This window comes from Carya illinoinensis, chromosome 2 (genome assembly GCF_018687715.1).
Source record: "Carya illinoinensis cultivar Pawnee chromosome 2, C.illinoinensisPawnee_v1, whole genome shotgun sequence".
In the NCBI taxonomy this organism is placed as follows: Eukaryota; Viridiplantae; Streptophyta; class Magnoliopsida; order Fagales; family Juglandaceae; genus Carya; species Carya illinoinensis.
Genome location: NC_056753.1, coordinates 12,992,619 through 13,013,402, shown reverse-complemented (window position 1 = coordinate 13,013,402; position 20,784 = coordinate 12,992,619). Strand labels below are relative to the sequence as shown.

The following is a 20,784-nucleotide window of genomic DNA, read 5'->3' as shown; positions in this document are numbered from 1 at the left end:
ACAATTTTTACATGAGCAGTTTTAAACAAAAGACTTGGGTAAACTTAGATACTTTCTTGGAATCGAAGTTAGTAGATCTAAAAGGGGTACCAACCTATCTCAGAGAAAATATGTGCTTGATCTTTTGGAAGAAACTGGCATGTTGGGTGCACGGCCTATTGACACTCCTATGGATCCAAATCGTAAACTCTTGAAAGAGGAAGATGAGTTGTTTGGAGATCCAGGTCGGTATCAAAGACTTGTTGGAAAATTAAATTATCTGACTATCACTAGACCTGATATTTCTTATGCAGTAAGTGTATTGAGCCAATTTCTACAAATGTCTAGGGTCTTACATTGGGATGCTATAATCCATATTGTTCGGTATCTTAAGTGAGCTTCTGGCCTTGGGTTGTTGTATAAACCAAATGGACATCTTAGAATTGAAACTTTTTCAGATGCTGATTAGGCAGGATCTCCTTCAGATGGAAGATCAATTACTGGATATTGTACCTTTGTAGGAAGTAACTTGGTTACATGGAAGAGTAAGAAGCAAACAGTAGTAGCTCGATCTAGCGCAAAGGCCGAATACAAAGCAATGGCTCACACTGCTAGTGAGCTGACATGGTTGCAACACTTTCTTTATGAGATTGGGTTTCCAGCTCTTGTCCCCCTTCAGTTATTTTGTGATAATCAAAGCTACAGTACATATTGCGTCTAATTCTATGTTCCATGAGAGGACTAAACACATTGAGATTGATTGTCACTTCATTTGAGATAAGATATTCAGTGGTGACATTTCTACACCCTTTGTGAAGTCTGCTGATCAACTTGCAGATTGTTTACCAAACTACTTTGTCATAGTCGGCTAAAGTTTATTTATTCCGAACTAAGTTTATATGATATATATGCCCCAGCTTGAGGGGGAGTGTTGGAATACATAGTTGTAATTAAATGTATAGTATGAGGGTATAATGGTCACTACTCTGTGTATATGTATCGTTGGATATTCATCAATAATATCAGAACAAAGTATTCTCTCTCTCTCTCTTGTTTATCGACTACACCAACAATGGCTGCATTAACAAAGAGTTGAATATGGAATCTCCTTAGAGAGGTAACCACTACAAATCAAAATAGAATATCTTTTTTGTTTGTAAGCACTTGATTTTTCCTCTATATATCATAATTTATGATTCCGCGAGAAGAAAACAAGTACAAAAAGGGACGGTACTCTACCTTGTAAGTTTCATCCAGTTACATCAATTCATTGTCGGTTTTAACATATTGGATATGATTTTCTCCTTTCAAGGAAGAAAGTAACAAATGAGACACAAATAGATTTCTTTTCAGGTTAAACTATGCAAGAGTACTGCCCATCATGGCATCACCTATTTTGTAGATAATGGTCAATTTTCATTGCGATGTAAACTTTTCAATAGGTTAAGGAGGACCTATATAAAACATAGAATGTGAAAAACATGAAATGTAATGCTTCTTCACAAAACATAGAAGGCGTACTTCCTAACCTACATGCGAATGTGAGACGTAGTGCCCATGACTACCTTCATAACTTATCCCCACTCTATTTTAGTCATTCCTTTTCCCAATGTGGAATTGGGTGTTACAAACCCGTCTTAAGTTTGTCATGTCTACGTTAGGGCCATGCCATGCAGCGCTCGAGTATCACATGACTTGCGTTATAAGGTGACTCAAATACCATAAGTAAGGACCCGAGCAAAACACTAGCCACATCTGTGCTATAACTCCAAAAAGATCAGTGAATTTGAAACTTCCCAATAATCACTTATATTAAGTAGCCAATGTGATACCTAGCACCATGACCTTTGTCACACTGGAGCCCATAGAATCTCTAGGTTTTGGGTTTGGGGCAAACATCGAACTTTAGGCCCATGGGCCAGTTATTTCCTGCATAAATGTTTTGTGTTGAATATTTCTTATATGTAGATATTGAGTGAATTCCTTTGTTTAAAGTTGATAGATTCAGTATTTCTGTTTAAAGCTATCTAAAAAATGGTCTCAAGTCCCATTCTGATATAGCTTGATTTAATGTCAAACCCTAGGCAAAACCCTCAAGACTGCACCTGTCAACACCTAGGAGCAAACTAGTGATGGGCTCCAAGGTGGACCAAGTCGTAAAGATCCTTTGCAAGTTTCAGATGGGACAATTACAAGATCAAGAGCTAGAAAGATCAAGGAAGCTATGCATGGATGAAGGTGCAATCCACTTGAGACGTGTTTAACAAGTCTTAAGGATCAATTACAAAATCAAGAATTAAGAAGAGCAAGGAAGCAATGTAAGGATTGGTGCAATCCACTTAGGTCGAGTCTTGCAAGAGCCCAATATTCAAGATGGGCTTAAGAGAAGAAGATTCAGTTTTCATCCATGTGATACGCTACGGAAGACACGACTTGGGCCTATTGTTATTGAAGGGCTTGAACTTATTTATTTCATTAAAAGAGTTTATTTTATTAGTTTAGAATAAGTGGGCTTGAGAATGTCAACCCACACATATGTCTTATTTCTAATGAACTATGGTTTTTGGGAATGTCTTGTATTTTGGCCAAGGGCTTATTTGGAAAGTTATTATTTTATGTGGATTAGGGTTTTAGAAGTTACTGTATCGCGGCACTGTTCACGCTACAGTACCAGCGGCTCACTTAGGGTTTTGGAGGATTGTTTATTTAAACGACTTGTAGCCTCATTTGAGAAGGTAAGACATTATTGAAATTGATGAATTTATTCATTGTGAGTTGAGTTTATCTCCTCTTGTTCTTGATTGAACGTTTGAACTTATCGAAAGTAAATCACAACCTTTGTAATGTTCCTCCTTTGTAATTTGGGTTCTTGAGACGGGTTCTTCAACGGGTCTAGATTTTAATCTAATCTAGGTTCTTGAAACGAGTTCTCAACGGGTCTAGATTCTCCATCCATAGACTTGATTTTGGCTTTCTTGGGTTTGTTTTTCCAATATTATTGTTAGGTCTCAAAGCGAGTCGATTGGGGTTCACATCAACTAGGAAAGATCTTCCTTTAAAGGAAAGTTTTCTGCTTTAGGGGCAGGAGATTTTATAGGAAATCACCTAGAATTAGGGATGTATTAATCAGGAAAAATCACCATTAAAAGCTGCCAAGAACTTTGGTGTAAAACAGGAAACCTTTAACTCTAGAAATCTTCTAGATGCAGAGCTGTACAGCTGCTCAAAAAAGCATGAGACCCTAAAGATTACACAATATGAGGGCTGCTGAAACTCTGAAAAAAAAAACTGGTAATCTTCTAACCCACTAGGGCATAGGAACAACCAAGACGATTTTAGAAAAAAACTGTCCAAGCCCAGTATCGGTCACCCGGAATTTATCCAAAAACAAAAGAGTTTTGCTACCTATAGTCACTTTTGCGTATTCCTTGTGCACTCTATTTATGTGTTGGAGATGGGCGAGTGTGCCAATTACACTGAAGGACGTTTATATGAAGGTGTGGTCCACCAAAGATATGTAATGAGTTTACCGGTCACCCCTGTAGCCATAGGCTGTAGGATCGATGCACAAACTTACACACAAAGACTAATGTGTGCTGGGACCATAAAGGGGTTGTGATAAGTATTATAACTTACCCATTCTATGCGGGTTATTCTTTTTCCCATTGAAGGACTAAGGTGCTAACAGTAATTTTGAAGATATCCAACAAATAGTATTCATTCGGCTCTAACAATTCATATCTAAAAGATCTCTACCTATATAGTTTGTAGGTGAAACAAATGGTCAACCAAAATATGTAAAAATGGGCAGCCTATGATAGTTTATCCATTCATATCTTAAATAAACAAAGACTACTACAGCATCCACTTTAGAAGAATGGAATTTAATTGGTGATTGGTGCAAACCTCTTGTAAGGTTCGGAAGCATTACTATCACTATCACTCTCATATGGCACTTCAGGTGTAGCCGGGATTACTCCAATCCATGAAAGCAATTTTCTCAGGAGTCTTCCACGGGGACCAACTGGTGACAAAATCCCTTCGTAACGACTTACTGCCCTCTGTGCTGCTAGCCAAATAGGAAGGTCCCTGTCTGATAATTGCTGTACTCCAGGCAGATCATCAGAAGCATTTTGACTATAACGTAATAATTGCGGAAAGACTGAAAGTTCTTCAAGCCAAAGCTTCATTCTCTTTGTCCACTCTTGTACTTCTTGTGTCTGGATGGCAACTTTGAGTGCCTGTGCAGAGCAATATAAGTGGAACCCATTAAAAAGATATAGTCTGAAATTGAGAAAAGGAACACAACTCAATGTAAAATTTCATGAAACTAATCCTCAAAATCCCATCAATGAAAACACATAAAATAAAATAAAATAAAAAATCTATTGTCCCTTTTCAATATACAAGACCAGAAGACTTTTCTGACTGCATAACAATTAGTTTCAGACATGAAAATCTTATTGCTACCCTTGTTTAAAGCTACCAACAAGCTACAATGTTTGGTTAAGAAAAAGGCTACAACGTTTATTATGCAGCCACACCTATTTGATGCATTTAGATGTTAAATGATAAGGGTTTCTAAGTCAGGTCAATAGAAATGATCAAAGACCCAGTACATGTGCAGTGGAACAACACATTTATTCCAAATCTATGGAAATTACACAATTCAATGTTCAACCAGACTAGCCAAGAGGCCAGTGTTTTCCTCTCTACTTCCTCCATCCACACATAGTAGTCAATGTGATTTCTGTTTCCCTAGTTTCTATCCGTGATTGGTGTTTATATTCCAGATTGTGATTGCAGGAAAATGGAGCAATTTTTACTACATACACAAGGGTGAGGCCCAAAATCACATGCAAAATTTACATACAACAAGTGAAAAGAATGCTTAACAATCAGAAAAGTTTTGAACTTACCTTTTGTGGTCTTTCTATATTAAAAATATGCTGAATCATCAACTCACAATGTTATTTTCTCTCTTTTATTTTTTGACACTGGTCTACTGGGCTACATAACTGGGAGTGGCCGCCCCACTAAATCCTACCCTAGTAGTTGAATGCAGGCATATCATATGACAGTCAGTTCATGCCCCTAACAAAATACTAGTCAATTGACATTTCTGATGATTAAAAGAATACTATTCACATTTGATAACCATTTATTGCATTAAATTGAATGATGAGAGGCATTCCTTTCATTTTTCTATTCATTGCTAATTTGCTCCTATCAACACAACAAAGTTCATAATTTACCATATTTCCTTGACACATTTTAAGATTTCCTGTCTTTTGTTAGTGGCTTCATTTAAAGAGACCTGCTTGTACAACTATCAAAGATTTGATTGTCTGTAGTACACATAACTCTCTTGACAGTATTTAGCAAGTAATAAAGTGGTAGTGAACACCATATGAGCCCATTCCCTATAAAGATGACAACAGAAAGAAATGATTATGAAGGCATCAGTGCCTGTGTAGTATGCATACAAGCTTGTTCTACACTTTATACATTCCACCTTCTACTTAAACATAAGTTCCAGAATGACCTCATCTATCCAGCTGCCAAGTTTCCCTAACGGCTTGGATATTATGAAGAAAAGTCCTCGCAGAAGTTTTGACTGTATGTAATCAAGTTTTTCCACAATAAGGAGGCCCTTCTGCCTCTCAGTTGCATATCCCCGCCTGCATCGAAAAAGTGATGATATGTTAATGACCTGAAGTTTTGCACACTAGAACGTCTTGCCAATATTAAGACCATTGCGGAAAAAGTGAATTGACTTGGCCATTTTATATAGAAAGCTATTGCACAAAATATTTGATCTTCACCTTTTTTTCTCTGTTTACTCCTTTTTGCTGGCCAGCATTATTTTATTTTGTTTTATTTATTGGCACCTGGTGTCCGAGAACAAAGTCCCGACTAATTCCAGGGGTGCACAAACCCTCAGCAAAGAGTTTCTCGCAAGTATACCTTGGGTAATTCAAGGGGAAGTTCTCCTAGTCCAATGACCCCTAGAAATTGTTTGCACCCAAGAGGATTCGAACCTTAGACCTAGAGGGAGCATACCACCAGGGCCAAGACCTTTACCACTTGAGCTGCCAAGAAAAGAGTTCCGCAAGTGCACCTTAGGCCAGCATTAAATTTTATACTTTCTATATCATGAAATCACACTAATCAGCTTCACTTTACCATATATATTTGAATGCCTAGCATTTTGTAATTTGAGCATCCATCTTACCCCAATCCAATTGCATATTGTCAATCATACACATTTTTTTGTTGGCTAATTATACATATATCAGTGGGTGTTATACCAATGATCTCACCCTCCACAAGCAAAGGAGATTCTATTTGGGCTAAAGTTTATTCATCTAATCCTTAATAGATGTAATATGCTTAACTATGATTAATGCAAATGTACTTCTGAGCTAAATAGTTAGCTAAAGAGTTTTAAAATACGGCTAATTTGGTCAAGTAAAAGCTGGATTTGATTTGCTAAGTTACAATAAGCAAATTCCTTGTAAAGGACGTACCCTAGGCAACCATAAGTCAATTACATAGCAGAAGTACCCTATGTATTTTTCAATATACAAGTTAAACTGTCAGTGATTCTGTATATCAAGATATCATGGCTTCTTGAAGCTTTTAGAGACCATAGGACTAAAAACGCATGCATGCATATATATTTATATATTTTATGTTTATATGGACATATATTCATGTATAACAATATATCCAGGTGTATATAGCAATATATATTAGGTGTGAGTATGTGTGGTTGCATTTGTATTTATAGATAAAATCTAGAGTTTGTGTCGGTGCTTCCTTAATACAGTTCTCATACAGAAACTAAAACTATAAACTCATATGCTTCAAACCCGCTGTTTCTTAAATAATTTCATCATTTGGCTTGCTAAAATTTCTTTTTTAGGGAAATATGAAGACGAAACACATCCAAAAAATACTAGATTACCTGAATATTATTGCGTTGGATTCAGATGCTTTCTTCCAATCAACATATATTGGTAAAGTAAGGAGATAATCTGTGTTGAGGGCAGATGTCAACATCAGATCCCTGGCTGATAGCTCTTCAAACTGGGCATCATAAAGAAGTTGCATGAAATTACGCTGGAAACGAGTGGCAATCGCAACTCTGTGAACAATTTTGCACAATAGCTTAAAATATACCCCAAGAATGAAGCTGAACAGCAATTAAAATATCAAATAAATGAATAAAAACTAAGAATTAGTGTAGCACTAAAATTTATAATGAGTGGAAACGGCAAATCTGAGAAAAATTTTGCATAATGAGTTAAACATCCAAAGCATGAAGCTGAAACACCATTAATAAATCAAAAAATGTAAGAAATAGTGCTAGTATCACTAACATTTGGGAACTTTTCGTATTTTCAGGAAGTGTACAACAGCCATCTCAAATATAGGCCCTTATTGAATCTCATCAGAATTATCATAAATAGCACTTTCCTCAATGAATATTGTTTTTTATAAGTATTTTTGTCTGGTTTCCTCAAGGAATATTCCTTTTATATCACTTTAAAATTGATCATTTAGCACTGAAAAAGCTTAAGAAACTCTTTTATGCCAATTATCTATGAATTAAAAATTATTTTTTCTTGTTTATTTCACAAATGAGCTTGAGCAAACACACACATAGCATTTCGGTTACCTTATAGTTTCCCTTTTTTATTGACCTTATGTACTTACATTCATTGCCAGGAAGACAAGCAGTTAATTATTGGCTCTTTTATGTAGCTTTGAACCTATTTTACCACTCAACATCACCAACCAGGCCTATTGTGCAGCATCTTAAATTCCACAACCGGAAGCACCAAGGATATATGCCATGAAAAGGTTTTTAACGCCCCTGTCACAACTTACCCTGATATCTATTGTTTTCAGTTTATCTTCATTTTTCTGTTACAAAACAAACCGCCATCATTTATGCAGGGAAAACCCTAAAGACAGTCGTTTTCGTGCACACCTTGCGCACAAAAACGATCTGACAGGCCAAGGTAACAAATGAAACGACGCGTTGTGGGAAGCTTACGCCTTACGAAATGGTGTGAGCCATTCCCTTCTCTTTCTCTTTTCTTCTCCTGCATCTGTGTGAACCGTAGCCAAAGCCATTGCTGTGGCCATTGCTTATTTAACACTCCACTGATCAGAAAATGGAGGTAAACTCGGCCAAAATCATTGGGGGAAAACTATGGAATTTCGGAGAAAAATAATAAGAATCACAAACCCAAAATCGTTGGAGGAACTTACTTGTCGTAATCATTAATCTATGGAGTTGACTGTGCCAAAAGTTCATAAACATGGGTTGAAAGAAGAGATGGAATCTGCAGAGAATGGAAGAAAGGAGAAGTTTCTTGATAACTTCTTTGTTTTTTCAATTCTGTGGATGAAGTGGATTATGCGGACCCACTTACCTCCGCCCAAACAGCAAAAATAGAAAGACTTGGTTCACAGCAAAAATAGAAAGACTTGGTTCACAGCTAAAAATGCCATAAAATTAAACTTACATGGTTTTAAACAACCTGTTTGATCTGAGAGCAGTGGAGGAGATTTGGTAGTCCGTCAAGCTTCTGTCGAGTGTGAAAATGGTAGAGATTTGGGGGCAATGGTCTTCGTATTTTTTAATTATTATTTTTAAATAAAACAATTGTTGACATCATCAGTGTGCACAAAGGGTGCGCGAGATTGACTGAGCCTAGCAGAATTGTTTATGCAGTGTTCACACAACAGTATACAACTTGTACTTTCAAAGCTCAATTCATAAATGAATTTAACTTCACAATAACTAGAAAACAGTCTAATTGCTTGAAGATAATTAGTGACGAACCTGGATCCACTATCAGAATATTTCTTTACATTTTTGTCCAAAGAGCCCAACAGATTTCTCAAGTCCAGACCATGAATGAATGATATAGGTGTGTCAAGTTCAATATCTTCATTCTCATATCCCTCCAAGCTACCAACTCCATTAATGCCATCTCCAGCATTGTCCAACTCCTCCTCATTGGTAACAGATTGTCTGTCTGAACTATCTGAACCCTCATTAAATGTTTCTTCTTTCCCCGTTGAATGAGCAAAGAAATAATCAGTACGCATTTCTTCTAGAATTATTTTGTGTTCAGCATGAACAATGGAGTCCAAGCACCTGCAATTATTTACGGAAAAATTTAAGAAAAGTTGGTTTTATAGAGACAAAAACAGTAACCATAAAAATTAAGTTCAAGAACAACCTCTTTTGATTTGATTGTCTGTCAAGATGTTGAACTTGGAAAGTTCTGGATTTTAAATAAGGTTTTGGATAGAAGAAATACAGAAGGAAGATAAATGCGGGGAATCTCAATCCTACCATTTTGCTAATTCAATATGTATACTTCTAAAAACCCATGGGTATAACTTGATTGGATTTACATACAGTCATGCCAAGGGGTGTAAACAAGTCCATGTTGAGCCACTAGTGGCTGGTCAAGCTATATTGATTTAGAGCACTAATTTTTTATAAGAATAATTTAGAACACTAATAGTATCAGACATTGATCAGTAATCAGTTTGAAAGGAATCGGTCTGATAAAATCACTCATTGGAAGGGGGTGTATGACACAAATCATGATTTCGGCTATATGAAAGCACTTTTGAGTTAGCTGTTAAATAAGCTTTCCACATTCTCCATTGAAGCAAAACAACATGCGCTAATATGAACAATTTAAATGTCTTCGCATAAAAACATTTTGAACCAAGGAGTGATCTATTCTTTTGGGGCCCCAAATTCTCAGGCCTAAAGTGGGAGAAAGATAGGCCTGTAAAATAGGCTCCATAACATCTATTGTCTTTTTTTATCAGTAAACAAGATTTTATTGATCAAAAGAATAGGCAAAAGCCCAAGTGTATGGGACATATACAAAAGCAACGCCTATGCATGCTTAATTTAGAGCTACAAGGAAATCATGAAATGACAAGCCATGAAAATCAATTACAATCAACCAATGGACTAAAGTATTGAAAAATAGACTTCTAAGCTCCTCCGTTGACTGCGCTTGATCTTCAAAACTTCTTTTGTTCCTCTCCCTCCAAATACACCACCATAAGCATATTGGAACAATCTTCCAAATCGAGGCAATCTGAGAGACCTAGTTGGTGATGTTCATGTATGTTTAGTGTACATTGTATTGTCTTCAATAAGATGTCTTATGAATGTGCTTAGACTACATAGAATAAGAGAATTATTGCATCTACAAAGAGATCTCTTAAAATGAAGTTTACAAACTGACATGACTTAATCTAATATGTCAAATCTACTTTACAATAAAAAATAATTTTATAATCTAATGTATTATATCGAGCCACATCAGTTTATAAACTTCATTTTGTAAGTTCTATTTGTAGGCCAATTATTTCCCTAGAATAATGCACCTTGTATGGAAAGTTTTAGTGGTATTATGTAGTATAAATAGGAGAAGTGAGAAAAGATTGAATCATTATGCGCATTCGATAATAGAGATTTGATTTTTTGTATGACCTACGTAAAGACCAAGCCGCAAATGGGCCCATACTCTGAAAGAACTAGTCAAGTTTACCCTTGAAATCTATTGGAATCATTATAAAAGACAAGAGCTTCTCCCTCCAATGTAATGTAAGATTTCATTCACCATAGTCCTTATACTCAATCTAGGGTATTGCAATCTCCCTCCTTAAATTGTTAATGTCCTCATTAGGCCATTCCATCATAGGTGACATAGTTCAAGTTCCACACTTCTGAATGGAATTGGCTTTATACCATTTATAGTGACCAAAGGAAAGTCAAGGTCACATCCTAGTCTATAATCCAAAAAGATTAGTAAATGTTTAATTGGAGCACCTTGAAATCATTATAAAGGTCATTAACTTCTCCCTCCCAAGCAACACGGGATCCCATTCACTACCTTCCTATACTCAACCTAGGGTATGACCTTTTTCTTTCCTTCTTTTGTTGTCAATTGTAGTTTATATTTTCCCATCTCATTTGGATAGCTATCTCAAACCATCTCATATCATCTCATCTCATCTCATTTCATTCCCAAACATCACTCAAACACATTTCAAATCCCATATAAAAATTATATTTTAACAATATTTTTATTTTATTCAACTTTTTCTCTCCTTTCCCAAAACCCAATCAAACATTTTAACTCAGACCATTTTACCACTATTCACAAACCATATCAGTACCACTCACAGATTTCTTATCTCATCTCATCTCAATATCCAAACGAGCCCAAGTTCCTTCACCAAATCCTAATTTATGCATTCAGCCATGCTGGTTCTTAATGCTGCAAAAGCAGATGAGGATTGATAGACAATCCAGTATGTACTCAGGTAAGTAACAAAATGTCACACTGTATTGCCCCAATGGAAGGACCAATCCACATGGCTTATACTCTAAAAGTCAATGATATAATTGGAGCTCCATTGGAATATTATAAAGAGTAAGAACTTCTCCTTCCAAAACAATGTGGGATTCCATACACCACCTACCATTATCCTTATCATATAGGGTATCACAATCTACCTCCTTAAATTCTCAACGTCTTCGTCGGGCTAGTCCATTACAGATGGCACAGCTCAAGTCCCACAATTCTGCTTGGGATAGACTCTAATACCATTTGTAACGCCCCAATGAAGGCCTAAGCCACATGGTCTATACTCCAAAAGGACTAGTCAATGATACAATTTGAGCCCCATTTGAACATTATAAAGAGCGAAAACTTTTCCTTCCCAAGCAATGTGGGATTCCATACACCATCTACCCTTATCCTTATCATATGGGGTATAACATACACCCGAGTTCCTAAGGCTTAAATCACCCTTTTTTTAAGAACTTCAAAATATGCATCATATATCTAGTTTCAGCTGTTTTTTGACTGATTTATAGTTCTAATTGGTTGTATAACGTGTTGAGCAGTTATAATAGGCAAGCAAAAAAACTTTCCATAAAGGAGTTGATTTTACCAGATTTTAGGAATAGGAACCTGCCTTAATTAGAACCTATACCAGGTTTTTTGGACTGCAGAAGCCCTACATTTTCAGCCAGATAACCCTCATTAGATCAATAATTCTTGCCTTACTGGAAACCATCAAAGGAAGCTTGCTAGAAATCCCAAGAAAACTCGTGAAATTTACACAAGCTAGAAAGTTCCTAGATTGAAAATATGAAAGGAGGAGGCTTCAATGAATAAAAATGAGGTGTTTTCATGTTCCACTTAATTTTTCATTGAATAAAAATGTGTTAAAGCTTTATGTTGTATCTCTTATATGGTGATAACAAACAATTTAGTAACATCCCCGACCCTAGGGGAAGGGAATGTTACACACAAAGGAAGCATATTCATGTTCTATGACAGTAAAAGTGGAAAGAAATTTGCATCCAAAAAGGCTTTTGATTTCATTTATCAAAAACAATAATGTCATAACGAGTGATCATCAATTTAAAAGAACTTGAATGATGACTATCAACTCAACAAAATTGTGTCTTCTATGTTAACACGCTTCACAAGCTAAAGAGGACACATGTTCAAGACTTATAACCTGGCCTTTCCAAATAGGAAGGGCAAGATGGCCAAGAAAACAATGCCACTAAAAGGGTGATGTTAAGATTGGAGGGCTTGGAGAGATAAAGGCTCAAAGTCAAGACAGATAGACAACCGATTCATGCCCAGTTCCAATCTCCATGACTCCATCAACGTCTTAACATCCTGAACTAAGTACACTATATATATAGAATGACAAAAACCCAAAGCATTGAAGGGGTTTAGTAAGTTTTCCAATAAACACCAAACTACAAGGAAAAGTAGGAACATATACAATAGATGATAAAGGCAAATAATCACTAAGTTTGGTGATAAAGGCAAATAATCACTAAGTTTGGTGGATACCGAGCTTCTAAGCTTATCATGGGAACCATTAACAAGAGTGATGTATGGAGATGCTATATAGGATGTAAAGGTTGGATTTAAAGTAACGACCAAGGAAAGCCCAAAACACATCTAGACCTATACATCAAAATGACTAGTCAATTATACAATTGGAGCTCTTTGAAATCATTATATAAAGGCTTGAACTTCTCCCACTCAAGTAATGTGTGATCTTATCCACAATCTTCCTATACACAATTCAAGGTATTACAATGTCCCTCCCTTAAATTCTCGATGTCTTCATGGGGTCATTCCATTTCCATCATAGGTGGTACCGATCATTCCCACATTTTAAGCTGGGATTGGCTTTGATATTATTTGTAACAACCCAAGAAAGGCTAAAGCCACATCTAGGCCCATACTCCAAAAGAACTAGTCAAGGATATAATTGACGTTTCTTGAAATCATTATATAGGTTTGAACTTCTTAGACCCAAGCAACATGGAATGTCATTCACCACCTTCCAATATACAATCCAGAGTATTACACAAGTAGAGCCAAACAATATCTTGACCCGAGTCCCCAAAAGTGTATTTGTGTCAAAACTGATCAATATGGATTAACGTGCATGCATTTTGTGCTCCCTAACAACATCTATCAAGGCTTGACTTCAATAAGAAGTTGAATTGAGTACAGCAAGTACTCAATGCATGAGTTGTGTGGGTGAAATAATGTCTTTCTTAAAATGACACCATTGGCTATGTATACAACAATTGAAGAAAAGCTCCATGCAAAGACAGGTAGAAGCTAGTAATAGGAATTTTATTTGCCGATAGATCACTATCATGATGATAATGTGGCTTGCAATGTGCCGAAGGCAACTTACACCCCAACTTATAATTATTTAATGATGAGGAACGAAAAGCATTCACAAGGCATTCCCTAGGAAAGTGATTGAGGATACATGAAATGATGCTTTATAATACGCTTGAGGTTGAAGAAGATTGAATGTGACTTTAGATTAGGCTAAATAGCAATTAGAGGATACACACACCTTTCCCTCATTAGATAAAGCTCAAGCTTAGTTCAGAAGAATTAGTTCAAGACTACACCTGAAATGTCATCGTAGATAGGGCTAGCAGGCAGAGGATGATCAACATGCCTTATCCCAATTAGCTGGGGTTAAATCTTATTTGAGCAGTATTAGTTCACAACAACCAAGTAACAAGACCTTCATTGAGATGTAGAGCATGTGAAGCTGAATTTAAGAATTGGTTGAGATTGTTTCTATATGGGAAAGGAACCTAAAGAGGGCTGGCAGATTTGAAAAAATGGTCTTCTTAGCAACAAGAAGGGTGGTTTTGGCGGCAGTCTCAAAAATGCAATTGGAGGAACGCTGTTTGCTTTTGTTACTAATGTTAACTCGGCTTTGTTTCTTGAATTATAAGTGAGAAAACAGGGCTGAGAGTGACAATGAGAGACCGAGACCGAGACCGAGACCGAGACCGAGACCAAGACAGAGATCAGGACTATTATCACTACGGCAAACTCCAACAATATTGCTTGTCTTCAGAAAAGCCTGAATAAGACACCACGAAGAACAAGAAGTATATTGTTAAAAAAATAGGACGACAACTTTATTTATTGATTCTTTTACGCATCAAACATGCATTTAATTGTTGCAACTCTTCGTGTGATTACGTATGAAGATAACGGAGAGTTTATGGAGCTTAGCTCTCATGAACAGCGGATTCTTATATCTGACGTACAGGGATCAATTTGATTTTAGATGATCTTCCCCTCGTTTGGTTCTTTTCGGTTCAATACCCAATTCCTCCCAACAAATCCCAAAACAGAAAAAGGAAGGCACAAAAAAATAGTGTGCTATGTAAAAACAGAGATAATCTATGCATTCCTTTTGGTTATCATTCTTGTGTGAGTGGCCATGCATGTATACACATTCTATCAGTTAGAAAGTGGACTGCGAGTATTCCTATACACACATACATACATATATTATTAATATCTCCTTTTTTGGATAGATAAATCATGCCCAACAATCAGGGAACTAGGGATTTTCTCGACAACTCAAAAACCTGTGTAAACAAGCAAAACCAATATATATGAATGGCTCAATACTGCTACAAATATATAGGGCCTTACGATGAGAGAAGAAGAAACTCATGAGAATCATCTCCATCTTTCTGCGACTCGAACATCATCGAAACGATGGCGTCTAACAGCTCGGCCTTTGAAACGGGGATGTACTTTTGCCTTGGCACTTGTAATTTTGAAATAGAAATTCGTTCCTCTTCTTCTTCTCCTTGTTTTTTATTTTGTTCTTGCTCGTCCTTTCTCGGAACAAAATCGTTCGGTTTTTCCATCTTCATCTTTCTTCGTTTAGGTTTGATCATCTCACTTCTGGGCTCCATATCGAAGGGCTCCGTGGACGTTTCTTGATATCCAGCCATAGAAGAACAACGAAATCTAAATTCGGAGTAAGGCGCCGCGAAAGAACGGTGTGGCATTGAGAGAGCGCCGAGGCTGCTGAAAGCTCGCCAAGGAACAGACATCAGAAGCGAACTCCAACTGAAATTCAAAAATAGGAAGAGGAATGTTCAGAGTGGCGTGACTCGCAGTCTCCCAACCAGTTGTGCTCGGGCTACGTACGATGTCGAATGTCCAAAATATAGGAAACCAACCTTACCAGTGAAGAGAACTAACGGTTGGGGTTGGGAAGGTGTCACGTTTGTTCTGGAAGTAGAATTTTAGGATAAGGAATATGTCTTACGATGCTGATCCTCCCTACGAATGGGAGATTTTTGTTCATTTGTTTTCAAGAGTTTATCTTCAATACGGACGTCGTGTTTTTATGTGTTCCACTGAAAAAATTTGACACGTAAGCAATTTATATATATATATATATATATTTTTGTTTGAAAGGGAAACTCTTAAACCATTGCATTTTAATAGATGGGAAATACACTAAGGAGTATCCTCTATTGTTACAATCAATTGTGGAATAGTAAGAGAATTTTTTGTTATTAAGTGAACCATAAGTTAGCCATTTCTGCTAATATGAGAAACCTCCTACTTAGCAAAACTTTTACTTAGCTGCTTAGTTTTACAAATAAACATGCTAGCACTGGTATATCCTTCTCTATCACTTGTAAGGGCCTTAGTAACTTGTAGATAATCACCTTCAAGTATGACTTGATGTAGGCCAAGTTCGATGCCAAACGTGACTGCTTGTAGTGCTCATAGGCCTCAGCAAGTAGCGGGTTGGGAACATTTCTTTGTTTCTTCTCATAGTGGCCATAATCTGGCCTACATTGTCCCTAACCACCACTCCTAGTCCAATCTTGCCTTGAATATTGTCTAATGCCCCATCCCAATTCAGCTTGTACCCGTTCAAGGGGGGCCTGCCAAGTATTTACTGAGATGCAAGATTTGCTGGAGCTAAGAGCTTTGCTTGGTGCCTCTTCAGCTAGCATTTCTAGCATGCTTTGAGCTTCCCTGACCAGCACTGAGAGGTGAGCAAACTCCTCTTTAAAGATAAAACAATTCCTCCACCATATTTTGCTGGCAACAATCACAAATTCTTGGATTGTCTGAGAATTCATAGTCCTTTGTATGGCTTCAAATAACTGTAGCATTGATAGTTGAGGGAGGTAGCATTTTTGTAGTCTTTTTAAGCAAGCACTCCACACTTCTCTAGTAGCCTCACACCTCCATAAAAGCATGTATTGTCTTCTACTTCCACCTTGTAGATAGGACAGAAGGCATGCTCCACTATTTTCTTTTTGTAGAGATTGTGTTGAGTTGGGAGGGACTCTAAGCAAGTTCTCCATAAGAAAACCTTGTCCCCAGGAGGAACTTTGAGCTACCAAAGCTGTTGCCACACTTCGTTGTAGGAGTTACTGGTTGATGCTTGTCCCTTCTCTGACCAGATCCTTTCATTTTCCAAGTGGTAGGCACTTTTGACAGAAAAGTTGCCATCATTGGAGCCTTTCCAAATGAGTTTGTCCCTGCTGTTAAGAAGGCTGAGAGGGGTCTTGAGTATGATAACAGCTTTTGTTGGTTCAAAAATATCATTGACCAGGTTGGTAATTGTAATACCTGAGTCCTACTATGCGAGCCCTTACGTCATTTTATTATTCTTTAAGTTAAATATTTTTAAGATAAATATTTTTATTATTTTATTATTTTATTTTAAGATGGGTGTGTTTTTATTTTTATGTGGGTTATTAAAAGAAATTAAAGACATGATTTTAAGACTTTACAATATTTTTCTCTTAAGCCCTCTAATTTTAATTATTCAATAAATGGCCCAAGCTTCCCATAACATAGGATGAGTAGGTAAAGGAAATATCTCCCTATATTTAATCTCCAGCATTCATTTTCCTAGCTTATGAGACAAGCTTTGACTATAAGTGATTTAATCCCCTATTTCTTTGAACAGTTGGTTACTTTCTAAACTTGTGAAACAAGACTTTGACCAAAAAGTGATGTAGTCCTTATCCCTTGAATCCGTTGGCTTCCAAAGCAAGCTTTGACTAAAAGTGATTTAATCCCTTATCTCCCTTCAATCCGTCAGTCACCTAGCCAAAAGAAAAGAACAAGTCATCTTCCTTCTTCTCCAGGCCGATACCCATTTCTCCATTTCTCTTCTTCTTCCTTTCATCTTCAAGCTCAAGAAACCAAGGCTTTTCCTTTTTCCTCTCCAAACCGTGTGACCCCAAGGAAAGAAAGGAACAGTTTCCTTCCTCCTCAAGCCATGCCATACCCCTTCTTCCATACCCATTTTTGGGTTTGCTCATAGCTTGGAATCCAAAGCTTATTTTCATCTTCTAAAAGATGAAATCTTGAAGGTAAGATGCTCTTGATTCATTCCCTAGTATAATTTACATTTGAGTTTCGAATTTCATTATTTATCTTACATGGATGTTTCAGTTTTGGGTTTCCAGCCAAGGGTTAGTGTTCTCTCTAGTCTCCTAAGCTGAACACACCTCTCCTCTTCATCATTTTCATGCTTTGGGAAGAATTCACCAAAGGTAAAAACCCTAGCGCGACCCATTTGGTTCTAGTTTAATTTTGGAGGCCAACTAAACTGTTTTTAACTTGTATCTTACTTGTAGATAAATCCCTATGTTGCAAATAATTATATATGCTCTGTTTTTGCCTAAACTAAAATTATTAAAGTAGTCACGCTATGTATTTTCCTATATTCAAAAATGCTATGTTGCTATTAAACTTGGTTTAATCATAGGTGATGATAAGTGAGGCTAGTTTACATATGTTGGTGCTATGTGTGTTGCAAGAGGATGATTAGTAATCTGTTTTTAGGGATGTTAGAGGTTCGGTTAGAGGCTTTGCTTGGGTTTTAATCTTGCTTTTAAAAGGTGTTAAATGGGTAAAGCATAAGCTTGAGCGTTTAAAGGTTTTAATGTTGCTTAATGGATAATTTTGATATACTTTAAGCTGCTCTAAGTTTAATGGGTTATGTATCTAAGCTATTTAAATATGGCTTGTGTGACTAAATTATAGCATGGCTGGTTTGAGTTTATAAAGCATAAGCTTGAGTGTTTAAAGGTTTTAATGTTGCTTAATGGATAATTTTGATATACTTTAAGCTACTCTAAGTTTAATGGGTTATGTATCTAAGCTATTTAAATATGGCTTGTGTGACTAAATTATAGCATGGCTGGTTTGAGTTTAGGAGGTTAATTGTGCATGATATATCATGATATGCAAAGCTGTCCAAGTGCCCCTAAGTCCATGCCATGCCAGGTTTTGATGTAAAAACAACTCATTTACATTGTTCCCCGTTTTTGGTTAAATTCTACCTGACCCAAGAGTCTAAAATATTGATAAGCTAACTTTTTTATAACGAGGGACCACGAGTTGATTTAAAAGGGGCATGATTGCTAAGTTTGTTTAGCCTACTTGAGATGCCTAAATCTATTTTTAGCCATTGTTGAGAAATTTTCAGATTTTTATCTTTTAATGTCCATAACCCAAGTGAGCTTGAACCAAAGAGACCTTGCCTGAAAGCCTATGAATTCTTCACTATTCTTCATGTAAGCTTTTTAAAATAGCCTTCCATAGACAGCTAGCATGTCTTAATGTTTAATTTATTGTTCTTGTAAGTTGAGGTGAGGAGTGGTCATTGGGTTAACGCTAAGGGTAGAAAGAGCATTAGGTTATAACTTCGTGACTTTCTCTTTTAAAAGGGAGGCCTAAAGGATATTGGATGAGTATTAACATGCTTATTATTTATTAGAATAGAACCTATTGATGTTGGAAGTACTGAGGCGTATCGAAGTAAGTAACTATGACCATGCTTTTACACAAAGTTCTCTCATGAAAGAATGTCTCTCTCTCTCTCTCTCTCTCTCTCTCTCTCTCTCTCAAATGTTCTTTTAAAGAAGGGTAAATGAATTTATATTATGTACAAGCCTTTCTCGGTAGCCCATGTTAAGCACCCTATATAATTGTGTGTATGTGTATATGGTAATGCATGCACGTAGATTCTAGGTCATGAGATTTCATACATGCTCTCTCATATAACTAATGCCTTACTTATATGTAAGCATGACATGAAATGCCCTTTTTCCAAAATAAATGCTTATGCATCGAACTAAGAAAGATAATGAAAATGTTTGACTGCAAAGAAAGAAATGAAATGAAATGAAATGAAGGTTAATGTATGAAAATACGTAACGGTCATATGAACGGAACGGGTACTAAAGGACTGGGCAGATTGCAATGCCGGGTAAGTAGTACTTGTAGTGCATCCAGTGCTGCCCCTTGACTGAAAGGAATTCCTAACTTGTGGCCACGAGTGGAGTCCAGGTCCAAAGGACCGCTAATCCCAACACACAGGATGTAATAGTATGCTGGCCAAAGGAAAATGAAACATGAAAGTAAATATTATGCATATTGCTTAAAAGTTTATGCATGAAAGTATGACTTATTTATTAAACTGTTTATACATAAAAGCATCGTCAAAATCAATAAATGTTTATGTATGCATGTTTTCAAAAGAAAATATTAGACACTTAGTAAGTTAACAGCATGGTGTACTGCTTACTGAGTATTAGACTCACTTTCTGTTTATTTTTTAAACGTTTAGGTATTGATGGAGAGGTTGAGGAGCCGGGCACTACTTAGGAGGGAGGGGCCGATGCTTAGTAGTCCCTTGTTGGTTTGGTTCTTTTGGTGATGGCTTATGATTTATATGTTTTGAGGATGGGTCCCATGTGGGGACGTTTATTTGAGTTAACCTTTAAACAATGTACCTTCGGGTACAATGTAAATTTTATGATAGGGTGATGGTAACCCCTCATACTTTAACTTAACTTCCTTTTTGTATGAATTATAGGGACTGAGTCCCTTTTTACTTAAAATTGGTTATGTTAGATGAATGAATGTTAAATTGAATCCCTATCAAGTGTTCCTCTTTTATTAGCTTAGAAATTTAGAGTACATGCGTGATGCGTTTGAGCTCGTCACGTATTATTTTACTTTATAAAAAAAATATGCATAAAATAATAATATACAGATATAATAGGGAAAGAGCAGGTCCGGGGTTACGGCCTCACCCATGATAGGGCGGGGTTGTGACAATAATCCACTGCTTAGAGGCAAGATCAATTAAGTTCGAGACAGAAGCATTACTATCCAAGACCCTGACAAGGCTTAGGGGTTTGCTTAGAGTAGGGTGAGCAATCCATTTGTCCTTCCATATGGAGGTATCAACAGTATCACCTATCCGCCAATATGAGCTAGCCTCCACTAGGTGTCTTACTGATAAGAAGCTCCTCTAAATAAAGGAGGGCTTTGATCCCAATTTGGTTTGCTGAAAAGTGGAGCTTGAGTAGTATTT

At 36.7% G+C, this 20,784-nt stretch overlaps 1 protein-coding gene and 1 long non-coding RNA gene across 23 annotated transcripts in view; one reads left to right on the top strand and one right to left on the bottom strand.

Annotated features, from left to right (window-relative positions):
* Window positions 1-15,732, bottom strand: part of LOC122300135 — a 55,396-nt gene extending 39,664 nt beyond the window's left edge. For 17 of the 22 annotated variants that reach the window (XR_006239918.1, XR_006239917.1, XR_006239919.1 and 14 more), the window contains exons 1-7: window positions 15,060-15,726; window positions 8,840-9,157; window positions 8,263-8,336; window positions 8,045-8,138; window positions 6,950-7,129; window positions 5,525-5,660; window positions 3,886-4,220 (exon numbers count right to left, since the gene is read on the bottom strand). Coding sequence is in view for 16 of the 22 variants with exons in the window: in XM_043110569.1 (XP_042966503.1) it covers window positions 3,886-4,220; window positions 5,525-5,660; window positions 6,950-7,129; window positions 8,045-8,138; window positions 8,263-8,336; window positions 8,840-9,157; window positions 15,060-15,469 (1,547 nt within the window). In the remaining 6 variants the exon portion in view is untranslated. Of the gene's footprint in view, window positions 1-3,885; window positions 4,221-5,524; window positions 5,661-6,949; window positions 7,130-8,044; window positions 8,139-8,262; window positions 8,337-8,839; window positions 9,158-15,059 lie in introns of all 22 variants that reach the window. The other 5 variants (XM_043110563.1, XM_043110564.1, XM_043110574.1 and 2 more) reach the window with 5 other exon arrangements.
* A 1,782-nt stretch (window positions 15,733-17,514) lies between these two features.
* On the top strand, window positions 17,515-20,321 carry LOC122295612. The gene is made up of 3 exons (XR_006238185.1): window positions 17,515-17,767; window positions 17,850-17,950; window positions 20,032-20,321. It is a non-coding gene; the product is annotated as an uncharacterized LOC122295612 (long non-coding RNA).
* The last annotated feature ends 463 nt before the right edge of the window (window positions 20,322-20,784 follow it).